This window comes from Stegodyphus dumicola, chromosome 2, assembly GCF_044657685.1.
Source record: "Stegodyphus dumicola isolate Sdum_Otavi_A_Nest chromosome 2, ASM4465768v1".
Taxonomy (NCBI): domain Eukaryota; kingdom Metazoa; phylum Arthropoda; class Arachnida; order Araneae; family Eresidae; genus Stegodyphus; species Stegodyphus dumicola.
The window spans coordinates 38603592-38619570 of NC_140769.1; the positions used below are offsets into that span (position 1 = coordinate 38603592).

The 15979-nt window shown below is 33.5% G+C and overlaps 1 protein-coding gene across 4 annotated transcripts in view; it reads right to left on the minus strand.

The window, feature by feature from the left end:
* LOC118190013 (SEC14-like protein 2) overlaps window positions 1-15979 on the minus strand; it is a 76806-nt gene that overhangs the window by 19486 nt on the left and 41341 nt on the right. For all 4 annotated transcript variants that reach the window (XM_085810605.1, XM_085810608.1, XM_085810607.1 and 1 more), the window contains one exon: window positions 651-729. In XM_085810605.1, coding sequence (XP_085666731.1) covers window positions 651-729 — 79 coding nt within the window. The remainder of the gene's footprint in view (window positions 1-650; window positions 730-15979) is intronic.

Consider the following 15979-nt stretch of genomic DNA (forward strand, 5'->3'; position numbering starts at 1 on the left):
AAACAATTCTACAAATAATGAAATACTTAAAACATCCTCAGCTGCAAAAGCGCAAATGAACGAGATAAGATATAGTGGTTAGATAAGATAACATGGCGCCATCTGTTGACGAAACCAGAACTGAAACATAATTTCTTTAAAGGCTTAAGGCAAAGAGGTATTGGAAATAAAGTATATTTTGAAAAGTGTTCTCATTTTTTGTTTGAAATAATGACAGAAATTTACACTAAGTTTCTGTGTTTCCCCCATTTCTCTGTAATATGATCTCAGTTGAAGTGCAAGAAAGGTAGGAAAAAAAAGCGATTTTTGCGAGCTGTTTTGTGCATAACTGTAAAAGAATATTCGCTGTAATCGAAAACGTCTTTCAGTCTAATTTTTTAAACGGGGCTGTACCTGGATAAATTACAATAATATAATAATTGATATAACAATTTTTTTTTATGTTTCTGCTCCTCTGTTAGGTAATACTGTCATAAAAATCGCCATATATAATTTCATCATCTTTGTATTCATGTTCATTATGGTGACTGAATACTATGAAGGCAAGACTAAGTTACAGAGACTCTGAGAAAAGCCTATATTATTTTTTTTTGTCAAATAACTGTCTTGTGTAAAAGAGAGAAATTTATGCATATAAAAGTTATACTTACGGGATTTGTCTGTAGCTTTGGCAAATGTAAGCTCTCGCATATCATACACATAAGTACATCCCCCTAATATTTTTCCAAACTATAACAAAATAACAAACTATTACTGCTGTCATAAACTCATGATAATTCTTATTTTCTCAAATGTTTTAAAATGAAAATATCTTGAATTAAATGATATAGAAAGTATATAGATTTGATGGATAATGTTAGAATTTAAACAATCTATAAGATACTATATCATTCCAGTATGCAAAATTATGAGTACAGATTGATAGATGAAATTTAATGTTTTACCTTTCCTTTACATTTACCAACATATTATCATTTGCATCTAGAATATAAATTCAGACATATTTGAGAAAGATCTACGAACTTACATTTTGCAGTATCGATATAAAGTGAATAGAAAACATTATTTTGAAGACATACAGAGACAGGAGACGTCTAGAAACGCACGATCTTTAAAATTTCTGAGATCTTCACTAGAAGTTGAACTTGTTTAAAGGTGTGTGTGTATGTGATTATGGCAAAGCCTCGAGGGTTATCTGCCTAAGAGGAGGGATGCCTTCGTGGAGGACTTTCTAAGGGAAACTGGCTCGTATACACGTTACACATGGGGAAAACCACGAAAACACCCATGCAGCCAGCTTGTTTAAAGGAAAACCTTTCTTAACCATATTTCAGACCATGGAACGTTCAAACGACAGGTTCAGTCTGCTAACAGCTGCACATCAGGAGCACGTTGAAGATTGCTGATATTTTTCTTACTACTATTTAAGTTGATTTAATATTTTTATTCATAAAAACGTTTTCTTACGATCACTTCTTTCAACAGGCGAAACCGAGATAAATTTATTACTGATTTATTAATGACACCTTATTCCAAGGATTTCCATTTCTCCACTTTGGGCATGCTCAAGTCATCAAATGTCAGGGCTGGTGTTATGCGTTTTACTGGTCTTGTACCATATTCTTTGTTGATTCGTTTAGCTCTGACAACTTCTAACCTTCAAAATTCTATGCCTTTTGACATTCTAAGCCTTATTAATTTTTTTTAATTCCATGATTTTAGTTAAAGGCACAAAATGCCAAAACGCTATTTTTTAGCTATAATCATAATCATCATAATCTTGGTTCTGTGCGGCTTAAAATAAAATTGAAAAGCAAAATTGTATTAACGCCTCAACAGAATTTCTAGGAAATATTGGAGTGATAGTATAGAGAACATATATATATATATATATTAGACTGATTATATTCAAATTTTGTTGAAATGTTTTCTTGGCAATTTTGATTTAAATTTTCCCATTACTTGTACAGCCTGCGATTTTGTTTTCAGTCGCATATGATAAAGACTGCTATAACGGCTAAAAAAATTACTTTTACTTATACAGCATTTAACTAAAACCATGATAATGATAACAACTATAAAGAAAAGTCATTGATAGATCTAACAGGTTTCATTTAAGAATGATATGGTTAAGAAATATTTTCTTTTTAAATTTTTATATTTTTACGTTAGCGATATAAAACATCTATTAAAAGTCTTCATCTTCTCGGAAACAAAATTTTTACAATTTCCATTCCATTACCACTGGCTGAATAACGTTGGTAGTGCGTAAAGGTTTGTAGAGTTATGGGACGTACTTTAAAGAATATGTAGCCATGTAACTTTAGAAAAATAATCATGCAATAAAATTTAAACCAAATCCATCTTGTCAGTGTTTATGGTAAAATATGAAGTATATATATGTATATGTGTGTATATATATATGTATATGTGTGTGTCTGTTAACAGTAATAAAAATCTTATTCTATAAACTTTAAAAAAGTAGGGAGGTTGAAGTACCATTTTGAACCGAAATTGCATCTTTTTTCTAAAACGTTTAAGAGATCGCGAGCTAAAACTTTTATTAGAAATCTTTACAAAAATTTTAAAACTTGCAATATGACAATTTGAAGATACTGTTTAGCACTTGAAAAAGTACTTACAAGTAAAAAATACTTAAAGTTCAAGTTTTAAAAATTTCAAAAATTATAAACACATTTCTTTTCTGTTAATAAAAAAATAATACTCCCTCAGTATCGAAATGATTTTATGATTTATAAATTTGTGTTGGATTAAAGAGAAAGAAGAGAGAAGAGAGGTTATGAATATGTTAACTTCTTTCTACTTTTATAAAACAGAATTTTGGTACTATAATTTCAATCTGTTTTATAGAGCTATGGGGAAGAAATCCAATTTAAGGTCTTAAGAGAGAAATGGGTCTCTACAGGAGCTATTGAGAAACTTTAAAAATGAAAAACCTAAGCAAGGTATTATAGAGGCTATTGATTAAAAATGGGATGTCTCGATCAAAATTGTTTCTAAGATTTAGCTACGAGCCAAACGCTGTTATGACAGAGATGAAGATGGATGGAACATTGAATTATATTATCAAACCTTCCAATAGCCTTGAATTAGCATCTTGGAATTAGAATTCTTTAATGCCATACGAGCATTACACCATCAAGTTGCGTTTACTAACATAGACTAAATTATTCAAGCTGTTTATACTTCATTCAAAGCATAAATACCGAAGTATTAAACGTTGCTATTTTCTCTTTGCAACAGGCTATAAAATGCACTACGTAGGTTGGCGAAGGAAATAATTATAAACTGTCACACACAAAAAAAGCCATGTTTCCATCTCAATGCAGTCTCCCGAAATTCATTACTTGTGCCATAAAATTCATTAATATAGCTCATGATGATAAAGTAATTTTAAATTTATATTAACACATATGAAATAAAAGCTAAATGCGTATTACACTCACATAGACGTTGTGGAAATTATTTTGATTAATTGATAGATGGCGCTAGCGGTGCGTGTTAACGCGACGCGACGTGCCTTCTGAATTTCGATAGACTCTCCACCGGCAGCTCGATAGATGGAAGTCTGATGGTTCGCACACTATTTGATTAGGAACACTTCGGTTCCTATTTGATTTAAATTAAAATCGAAACGCAAAGTTTTCAGGACCAACGTGTCCAAGATTCTAAAAAAAATCGAATCGGAGTTGAATAAAGAAGAAATTGATACAAGTACATTAGAAGAAAATTTAGACCAATTAATCACGAATAGACCAATTAATCACGATGCACAGATAGAGCGTGACTTGAAATCAGAGGCCGAAGAGTTTGAAACAGAAATTCTATCTTGTATCGAATACGAAGAGAAAATTCAGTTATGTCAATTCAGAGCAAATAAAAAATTGAAAGAATTAAATAAAGTAACAAATTCGGATAATGAAAACACTCTTAACGAAACTAATTCTAAAATCGAAAGCAATAAATGTACGCGTCTGCCAAAGTTAACCATCGCTAAATTCTATGGAGATTATACACAGTGGACAAGTTTTAGGAACTCTTTCAAAGTAGGAATCCACGCTAATGAATCTTTAACAAAGATCGAACAATTTAATTATTTAAAATCGTACTTATGCAGCAACGCTGCAAACGCGATAGAAGGTTTTTGCATTTTGGAAGAAAATTACGATGAAGTTGTCGAAATACTTAAAAACAGGTTTGGCAGAAAAGATATAATTATAAACTCACACATGCAAAAACTCCTGAATCTTACCCCAGTAACCAAATCCAGTGACACTGTAAAACTTCGCAAACTTTGTGACACTATAGAAACTCAAATACGCAGCTTGATATCATTAGAAGTCACACCGGATAAATACAGTTATATGTTGATTCCAGCCATAATGAAAACTCTGCCGTCTGATATAACCTTAGAATTCAATCGTGAAACGGATTCGTCATCTTTTTTTAATGTTGACGAATTATTGCAGTTTGTTCGTTCAGAATTAGAAAGTCGCGAGAGAAGCCATCTTTTGCTCTCCACTCATAAATCAGAAAGCACTTCCTGTGTTTATAAAGAGAAGGGAGGGAAGGGGAATATCGCTCATTCCACTTACCAGCTGCTGGCGCCGGTTAAAGAAAACAAAACTACTAATTGCTGTCTGTTTTGTAATACATCCAAACATGTTACTGAAGACTGTGAATCATTGACAGTTGATGAGAAGAGAAATTTATTACGTAAACATGCTAAATGTTACCTTTGCTTGAAATCAAACCACCGCATAAAGCACTGTCGAAGCGATCTCGTCTGCTCCAAGTGCAAAGGTCGACATAACCGTTCAATATGATTTCGCGCTGAGAAAGAATGAAATGAAAAACATAAAAGTATAGAAGATTCGCATGTTCTTTCAGCATTCTCACGCAGCAAAATTAAAACTATTTCGCTTCAAACTTGTTGCGTAACACTTCGAACAACTACGCAGTCGGTTTTAATTAGAGTTCTACTGGATTCAGGTAGTATGCGTTCCTTCCTAAGCAAAGAAATCGCGGATAAATTAAAGCTTCCTGTTATTCGAACAGAGGCTCTTTCGGTATTTACGTTTGGAAATAAAACACCCATTAGAAAAACATTTGACGTTGTTAAGATAAAATTACAGAACAAGGAAACACTGAATTTGAAAATCGAAATTGAAGCTCTCGTAACTGAACAAATTTCAAGTTATGATTTACCACCTCCTAATCTGGATAGACACATTTTAGGCAAACAGTTAGAAGGTTTACAACTCGCAGATTCTTGGGATTGCAAAGAAAAAATTACTCTTTTGATAGGAGCTGATCATTATTATGATGTAGTAACTGGGAAACTTAAGGGTTTAAACAAACATTTAGTAGCTGCTGAAACGTTATTCGGTTGGTCTCTGCTAGGTTGCACTAAAGGTACAACATACACATCCACAGCCTTTAATATCGTAGTTGAGGAATAAACATATCTGATCAGCAGATAAAGAAATTTTGGGAGCTTGAAAGTTTAGGTATAAAACCTGAAACTGAATCATCCGACCCATTAGACAATACCATAATGAAAAAATTCGAATCGGAAATTTTATACAGAAATTCTCGTTACAAGGTTAGGCTGGCATGGAAGTCTGATAGAAAATATGAGTCACATGACAATAAAGCGATTGCGCTGAAACGATTACCTCACAGAGAAATCGTTCGTAGTGATCGAATTACTAGTAAACTACGTATCGTATTCGACGCGTGTCTATGGACCTGGTGAAATCTCGTTAAATGACTGCTTGCATATTGGTCCAAATTTGTATCCTGACATTTTTTAACTTCTGTTGGCCTTCAGGCTTCATCCTGTAGCATTTACAAGTGACATAAAGCAGGCTTTTCTTCAGATAGAAGTAGATGAGAAGAACAGAGATGTAACGCGTTTTCTGTTTACTAAAAACCCATTCGATGATCCACAAAATTTTATAATTTATCGGTTCACACGTGTGTTATTTGGCGTAAATAGCAGTCCGTTCTTAATGGCTGCAACCATTAAACACCATTTGAAACAACATGAGAAAACCTATCCTGCCACTTGCGAATTTCTAAACGATCACATTTATGTAGATGACATCATTGGAGGACACCAAAACGTTGAACTTGCTTCCAATACCAGTTTAGAATGCGTTAACATATTTAGAGATGCTAGTATGATTCTACATAAATGGCACACCAATTCTCAAGAACTGAGCGAATTGTGGATTAAAGAAGGTTTTGAATCCGAGAAATCTAGTCATGTTTCGGAAGCTAGAAATCCTCCACTGAAAGTGTTACGAGTCGCTTGGGACAATAAAAGTGACATAATTTACTTTGATGTAAAAAAATTTGATAACATTTCTATCAAAACAAGTTAATACTAAACGTTTTGTCCTACAAGCAATAAGACGAATTTTTGATCCTATAGGTCTATTATCACTGTTTGTACTTAGAGTCAAAATCATATTGCAGCAAATTTGGACACTTGCTTTAGATTGGGATGATGAACTACCAGAAAATTTATGTTCTGTATGGAAAACATGGTGCAAAGAAGTTTCCAATTTAGAAGAAATTGGTATTCCACGATATTATTTTTCTGCAATCGGCAATAGTGATGTGAAAAGGATTGAACTACACTGTTTTTCTGACGCTAGCAAAAAGGCGTATGGTACAGTAGCGTATCTGCGTATAATTTCTAGCAATGAACAAATATTTATGGCTTTTGTTGCTTCAAATACTAGAGTAGCGCCTTTAAAACCGCTCACCTTACCTAGTTTGGAACTAATGGGAGCTCTTTTGTCAGCCAAATTAGGCGCTAGCATCACTAAAGTTTTGAAGTTACAACTTTCTTGTTTTTTCTGGACTGATTCAAAAATCACACTTTTCTGGATAAAAGACTGTGCAAAGAAATTTAAGCTTTTCGTTAAAAATCGTATTCAGGAAATACAAAATTTGACATCCCCTGAAAATTGGCATTACTGCCCCGGTAAATGTAATCCCGCTGATTTGGCTTCGAGAGGAGCTAAACTTAATGAGATGAAAAACAATCCTATCCGGTTTCAAGGACCAGAATGGCTTAGAATGTCGTCTGAATTGTGGCCTCGACAGAATGAAGAGAAACCTGTCATTGAGGAAGAATTAGAATACCGCAAGAATATTAATGATATTTATGAATTTGTGTGCACAGCAGTTGAAGAAAGGCTTATAGACATCTCAAAATATAGTAATTTAAGGAAATTGTTGAGAATAACTGGTTGGATGAAACGATTCATTGGTAAAATTAGGAAAACTAACCATTTGACAGGACCATTAACGACTGAAGAAATAGTGGATGCCAAAAATTATTGGATTCGATCTGAACAAGAACGTTTTTATCCCGAAGAAATTGAGTCTCTGAAGAAAGCGAATAAAGTCGAAAAGAAATCATCCTTATATCTTTTTAACCCATTTTTAGACCAGAACGGGATACTGAGAGCAGGTGGAAGATTAGAACATTCTAGTTTGTCACATGATGAAAAACATCCGGCAATTCTTTCAAGAGACTCCTGACTAACGAATTTGATAGTAGAAAGTGCACATGTTAAAATGATGCATGGATGAGTAGCAACGACCTTAGCTGAAATTCGAAATCGCTTTTGGATCCCAAAAGGACGTCAATTTATCAAGAAAATAATAAACAAATGTCTTACTTGTAAAAGATATTCATTGAAATCTGCTGACCAGACCACTTCTCAACTTCCAGAGGACAGAATCAATGAGACACCACCATTCTACGTGTCTGGCATCGATTTTGCTGGACCGATTTACGTAAAAAACATCGAAGGAAGTCAAAAAGCCTATGTAACATTATTTACATGCGCTATCACTAGAGCCATACATCTGGAACTTGTACCAAATCTCTCTACGGATTCTTTCTTGATGGCATTCCAAAGATTCACATCTAGGAGAGGCAATTGTCAAGTAATTTATTCGGACAATGCAAAAACTTTTAAAAAAGGGAAAAAAGGAACTCGAACATTTCTCTAAACTATTGTCGAATGAGAAATTCCAGGATTTTCTGTCGAATGAAAGAATCAGTTGGAAGTTTATAATAGAACGAGGGGCTTGGTGGGGAGGCTTCTACGAGAGATTAGTAAAATCAGTGAAAGAGTGCTTACGAAAAATTCTCGATAAAGCTTTACTAACGTTTGAAGAATTGTCAACAGTTTTAGCACAAGTGGAAGCTGTTTTGAATTCTCGTCCTTTGACATATGCGTACGGTGACCACAAGGAACCGTTGCCACTGAAGCCAGTCAATTTTTTGATTTTTGGAAACAAAGATTCTACATTACCTATCAACTTTAATTCCATTGTAAAAGATGGCTCTACCAAGTCCTCTCTGACCAAAAGAAAGATTTACCAAGAACTTATTGGTTAGGCAATTGTGGACTAAATGGAAAAAACAATATTTGATGGATCTTCGGACAGCTCATCAATTAAAAAATCCTAACGTTTATGATGATCTAAAAGTTGATGATCTTGTATTAATTGAAGGCAACAATAAGTGCAAACTTTTGTGGAACTGTGGCAGAGTGATAAGCGTTTTTCGTGGTCGTGATAATAAAGTTCGTTCTTGTGAACTAAAAACTGCTGATGGAACAATAATAAAACGACTAGTTCAATTATTATATCCTTTGGAACTTTGAAAAATTTTTTTTATTGTTTAATAATATGAATATGATTGAATATGTTTTATGCAATTGTTTATTTTGATAATTTAGTTTCATATGATTAGATTAAGAATAGTTCAAATTTACTGAGTGTCAAATTATATTTGATGATTAACATACCTTTTTTTTTTTTTTTTGGAATTTAGTATAGTGATTATAATTTGAATATATTTTCTATTCATTAATATACTTATCAATTGTTTTATAATTATATGTTAAAATACTTATTGGTATAAATTTGATTGTTGTTAGATTAATGTGAACTCTTGACAGAGTTCAGGTGGGGAGTGTGTGGAAATTATTTTGATTAATTGATAGATGGCGCTAGCGGTGCGTGTTAACGCGACGCGATGTGCCTTCTGAATTTCGATAGACTCTCCACCGGCAGCTCGATAGATGGAAGTCTGATGGTTCGCACACTATTTGATTAGGAACACTTCGGTTCCTATTTGATTTCGATTTTCGATTATGAAAGCATATAGATTTGTTTGTCAACTGAACCACCATATTTTGATCAATGATCTGTAAATATTGCACATATTAAAAGTTACATTTTAAAAGTGATTGATGTCGATTTATAGATCTTAGAATATTTTGAAACAGATGTATTGTACTTAATAAATTATACTTGCACCTTGAATTTACTGATTGATTGGAAAAAACATTACTTTTTTAAATTAAACAATAATTTCGATATAAATAATTTATGGAAACCAGACAGTCATTTCGATACGGAGAAAATATCTATTATTATCAACTTATAAAACTGAATACTGATTTTTGACGAAAATTAGAATTCCTTTGAGAATGGCTTTAGTATTTAAAACCTTTGATTTTGTTTTTTCAGTTCAGTTTTGAACACAGAAGGATATCAAACTGCTATTAAGTATATTTTTATTTAAATAAAACTGAAAAAAAAAATAAATAAATAAAAATAAAAATAAAAAAAAAAATCTTGCAATCCATGTTATAAAATTTCCACATGACCTCTTAATTTTATTTTGGATTTGGAGAAATTTTACATTCAATGTATTATAGAGTATCATCGACTGGCAGCAACATTTGATTATGACGAATAGAATTTTATAGTTAACAAAAATGAAGAGGAAAAAATAACATTTCTTTGATGTGTTAAAGGCAGAAAAATTAGGCAAATTAACTCTTTACTTACGAGTTATTCTGTGCAAAGTATTATGTTTGAGAGGTATTAAATTTTTGTGAATATGAAATGAGGGGGGAAAAACTAAGCCTACTAAGGATTCGAGCCAAGAATCTTCCAACTTACTGCCATTCCCACCACGAAAGTAAGCACGGAGGAATACTATAATTTCTTGTATGTTAGTAAAACTATTAGTGGAAAATATTAAAAAATACGCTAAAAAACTTGAACTACTTAATTTAATATTACTGAGCACAGCTGTACTTAGCTCTTCAGTCTTTCCTCCACAGACCCTTTAAAATTATTTGATTCACGCAGGAAAACGTTAATCTGCAACAACAAGTTTTCTAAAATAAGAAAGTATCTAACAAGCATGTTGACATAATAATGGAAATTAAAAAAGAATTTTTTTTTTCATTTGAAAACGTTTTCTCCGCATCAACTAAAGCTTCAGAATATTGTTTAATGCATAATAATGAAAAAAAAAATTCTTTTATTATTAAAAAGTTGCCCATTTGCATAGCTTTCTCCATGTATAACAAGAATACAAGATACAGTTGCCCTTAAAAAGTTCTCCAGGAAAGCATTTCTTTCTTTAGACAGGTAGTCCTGCGTACTTTGGCTTGGCTATTTAAATCATTTCGAGAGTTACCGTATAATAAGCCGAGAGAGAGACTGTAGCAAAATATTTTTGCTGCTGAAGTTTGGGGATCGCCTTATATACAAGTTCAAAACGATTTATATACTTCGATAAAAATTATTAATTATTAAGAATAATAATACCATATATCCTTGCGTATTTTTAGAAGCGCTAGGTTCTGAAAATTTTAAAGATATTAGCGTGAATTTACTCATCATTAATGCATTCAGAGAACAAGTTCTCCTAAATTTTAAAATGAATTGTCCATATACTGTTTCCTTACTTTTAACAAAGACTTGCATATTATCTGTGAAAGGTCATGTCAAATGTTTCACTTCTAACTGTTAAACTTCATGCAAATCTAATAGCAGAACCGACCAATCACAGCAAAGCGAACACAAAGTGACCGACTTTACAATTCCGGTAGATTTCTTTTAGAGAAATAATATTGTGGTAATTACTTGTAGTTTGTAGATGATTAACTTTTAATTAGTGTGGTAATTAATTGTAGTTTATAGATAAGTATTTTCAATTTATGTTTTTACTATAATTGTGTCCTTCGGAAATTAAATTATTCGCAGGATTTTCTTCTCTCAATATTCGGGCAATAAAATTAGTAAAAAAAAGAGGAAAATGCATGAGAAAATAGAGCAATTAAAATTAATTGAAAAATATTGTTTGTATTTAAATCTAATATACATTAATTAAATTTTTCAATATTAGTATACGTGCACGATGCCTTTATTTTAAATAAGCAGTCATTTTATGTTTTGGATATTTACTGTCACTTCTCTCGTTTTCCCGTCAGCATGTAGATTTAGTTCGCGGGTATTTTAAGTGGAGATTTTGGACTGTAAGACAGAGCGTATCCTACCTCTTGAAGGCATGGTACTAGAATTGCTAGATAAGATTGGATTTGCAGTCTCGGCCTTGTATTACAATTGCCGCTATTACATTAATGCTAATAAACTCATAAATGCTAGGCAATATGTCTTTATAGCAAGAAGTCCGTGAATCACGCACTGAATCACCTACGGAACACGGTACTTAGGATTAAACTACATACTGTTGTCATCAGCATAGACATTCAAAGTGTCTTGTATTCGTTGTGGTCGCATGATGTTTTGAAATGTCTCAAAGATATCAGTTGCCTCAAAGTTTTGTTTGATTTGATATACAGCTACCTAACTGAAAGAAGAATTTAAGCTACAGCGGACGGAGACATCTACATATAAAAGGTGGCGAAAAGCTGCCCACAGGGCTCCTGCATAGGTCCACTTTTGTTGAACCTGGTAGCAGACACCGTGCTCAACCTGTTTGATCATAATGAAATATCAGAAATAATAGCGTATGCTGACGACTACTTGCTTATTTCAAACGCACACAGCCTAAATTCCCAAAATGCGTTATACAAAATAAAACGCTGGGGCAGTGAACATACATAAGCTTAGAGGTTCAAGAGCAAAAAGAAAAGGAATGCTGATTAGCCCAGGAAAAAGACACGAGCGTACCCCGTGCGTAAACCTCCAGGGCAGAAATATAATTCGTGAGACATTTCGGCCACTTGGGTGAAATCATAGATGACAGATTATCCTGGCTCCCTCACATCAAGGATCTTAAGGAAAGGCTGCATAAACTGTCTAACACAATGAGGAGAACAGCTGCTCCTAGATAGGGTGTCTCCTCGCAGGTGCTCAAGGTATGGTATGCCACCGTTGCTGAGCGCATAGCACTTCATGGCGTCTCCACATGGGTCAATGCCACGATTAACATGCAACAAGCATTGAACTCGGCGCAAAGACCATTTCTTCTGAGCATCTTCAGAGGATTCCGTACCTCTCCAACAACTGCATTTTAAATGTCTTGGCAGATCTTCCGCCCCTGCACTTGGTAGTACAGAGCTAGAGTGCTGTGATGAGAACGATCAGATTGAAGACATTACTATCCGGAGTAAGACTTATGTATACTCGGACTACGAGAATCACATTGCCCGCGCTCCTTGCCACCCTGCAAACTTCGATACAGAAGCAAGCTGTAATCCTCCACGTACTCAGCTATCTATACTCAACTGTCTATACTGTTGGCTCCAATACTCAGCTGTCTATACTGATGGCTCCAAAGGAGAGCTAGGGACTGGCAGCGCCTGGTATGTAATGGAGGGCGACCTCATAATCCATTCATGGGCTTAGATGCTTCATCCCAGCAAATCAGTGTGTCAGGCAGAATTTAAGCCCTTAAAGAAGCTCTGAACTTTATTGTAACCAATGAAAGGTATACAGTAATTTACACAGACTCAGTGTCAAGCTTGTAGGCCATCCAGAGAGGCAATAGTAGACATTCCATAGTCAGAGATATACAAAAATAATTAATTTCAATTCCTGCAAGTCTGAGGCCCAAGCGTCAATGGGTTCCAGCCCATACGGGGATTAAAGGAAATAAAGCAGGAGACGTGATTGTGAAAAGCGCAGCCAATGAACCTCATGTGAGTAGCAATAGTGTGCCCCTTCCGCACTCATATCTGAAAACCACTCTAAAATGCGAATTAATGAAACAGTGGCAAAACTATTGGGAGTCGAGCACCACAGGCAGAAGACTGTATAATTTTTATCCAAAAGTAAATCAGAATTTAAACAGCAGTTCTTCGCAGCTCACACAATATCTGACAGGGCATATCCTATATATGTCCTATCTTCACAGATTTCGCCGAAGAGACAGCGACAATGTATTTGTGGCAGTACTGGTGACCCAGATCACTATTTGTATGATTGCCCGCACACAGCGAATTCACACTTAAAAATCCTGCGGCAATCAATATGCCGGTATGGCGCAAAAACAAAATTAAGAATAAATATACTCTCATCCGCATTAGAGACTGCATTTTCATGCTAAAAGCATTGCTGACAGCCTGGAGTGACTTTTTTCCTTAGACACCGTGCCGTCAGCAACTCGCTCTGTACATATATTAATATACTTAATGTCTTGTTTTATGTTTTTGTTTTGTTTTGAATTATGTTAATATTATGATTAATCCAGAACTCATTTAATGTGTTTCACAATTTGTAACGTATTTGTTCATCTTTACACCTGTACCTAAGTCTATATCAAATCCTTAATGTATCTATATGCCTAACATGTACCATAATAGTGAAAAATGTTTCTCATTTAGCATGGCCAGTTCCCGAAGACCACAGTACTAAGTATCTAATATAATAATACTAATACTAGTATCTATCTTATCTAATCTAATACTAGTGCTAGTATCTAAATCTAATCAATTCCTGAAGGACACAATACGAAGCTATTTTTATTTATATTTTTATTTATTTTTGGCTCCATCGACGGGATCCAACAGGCTGAAAAGCACCTAACCCAGTGGGCCAGCTGTTCCGTCGATGGCGGAAAGAAAGAAAGTTGATATCCATCCCGGTTAACTTTTGAGCCAACTTCGCGTTAATTGATCCGTACAACCTTTGGCTACTATTTTATTTGAATTTTAATTTTACATTTGAACTTACTGTTACTTACCTCGCTAAAAATGATTGGCTGCTTAGTAAGCACAAAGTGTGGCTTCTGATAGCACCGCAAATATAATATCTTTTGAAAGATCCAACGATCGTTTCTATCCTACTTTTGGAATTGGTGAAGACTTGGCATTTTTCTTCAACTTCTTTGATAGGTGGATTTTAGACAGGTGGCCAATTATTTGAACTCTTAGCGATACATAGGACAAATTTAAATCTGGCTTATACACGGATTTTAAATTTTGGCTGCTGTTTTTCAGCAAAATTTTACCTATTGTTTTATATGCGGAAAAATATAGTATTTGTTTTCTAACTAAAGTTATCAATTAGATGCTTTACGAAAAAGATATATTCAAAATGATATCTTGAAATAAGAAAATGAAATCTAAATGATGAAGTCTTCTAAAAGACGAGATCATTTTATCGCAATGGTACTACCTATTGCGAGTCACATCCACTTTAATCTCTTTACAGTCTATACATTATTCACACTTGTCAGCTCGGGAAATTTGTCAGATAGACATTTACATCGGCTAAGCAAGATTTCGGAGAAAGTCAACATTTTCCAAAATATATACGTACAGAATTCAGAATGCAACTCAACTTAATTGTGACTTGAGTACGCCTCGTGGTATACTTTGTGGAAAATGAGAAGCTAAAATTAGAGTTAACAAAACGAATAATGATTTAAATAAATAAATAAATGAAAAAAATCTGAAAGCTTTCAGACTTTATATTACGCCCAAAAGGGCTTTTTTTATTTACACATACGTACATGTTTCGAGAGGATTTGGGCTAAAAATATTTAAAAAAGAATAACTTTAGAATTTCCGATAGACAGTCTCCCGTGCTGGAGACAAAAGTGTTTTATTCCATAGAGTGTTGCCACTGCTCGGTTTAAATCAATGAATATTTTAATCAAAAATTCGTTAAAAGTTTACAAAATAAGAAACATATAATAAACAAATTCGAAATTCAAAATTCAAGTTTCCAGGTGCTCATATTCGGGTGGAGGATCACTTTATTCAAAATATGATGGCTCTAGGAATCGTTGTGTTTTCACAGTGCGAGAAACATACATATATTCATGCAGATTATTCATTATTTAATTTCTTTAAATGCAATAGAGGATAATAATATTTGGTGGCAATAATTTGAAAAGTGATTCAACGCTTTTTGAGATTAGACACAAAATGACTAATAGCTCTTCTGGGCTAAAGCCCATTTGGGCTACTAAATAAATAAATAAATAAATAACCAGTAAAAAATAAAGTTTTCTCAGAATTTAGAAAGTTTTATCATGTAAAGAAAAAAATTTAATAAATAATTAACAATTAAAGTCACAGGTACGAGTGAAGAGGTCCTTCTTTGAAGATTTGATCTGTATGACAGTTCATTGAGAAACTAGGTCCGCAAGGTTCAAGTGTTAACATTCATTAAGGGGGAAACAGGGAAAAGCCAAAAGCTAATTTTCCCCTATAAAATTATCTGTCTGTGACATATGGAGCCCAACAACGTAATGTCAACTAGTATTGTCTGCAGCTGTTCAAAGAGAGAAGCATTAGATTGACATTAGTGAAATGTAACGTCACCGGTTTTTATTTTCAACTCTTTGTTTGTAGGAGTACCATAAGTAAAAAGAAGCTAAACCATCATAACAGTTTCAGTTCTCTACTGAAAGCTAAATAAATCCGTGTAAATTTTATTTGCAAGTTTAATCTGTCTTTTTTATATTTGTAAGAAATGGCTTAAATTATTTTTTTTTATAAATTTGAAGCTGAAAGTTTAAATAAATTTTATTCTATTAATTATGTTAATATCATTATTTTAAAGTTCATTTGCGTTTTAAAAGTTAATGTTAGTTACCCTTACATTTACAAAATCTTGAAAATAAAAACTTGGAACTTTAATTTAAGGA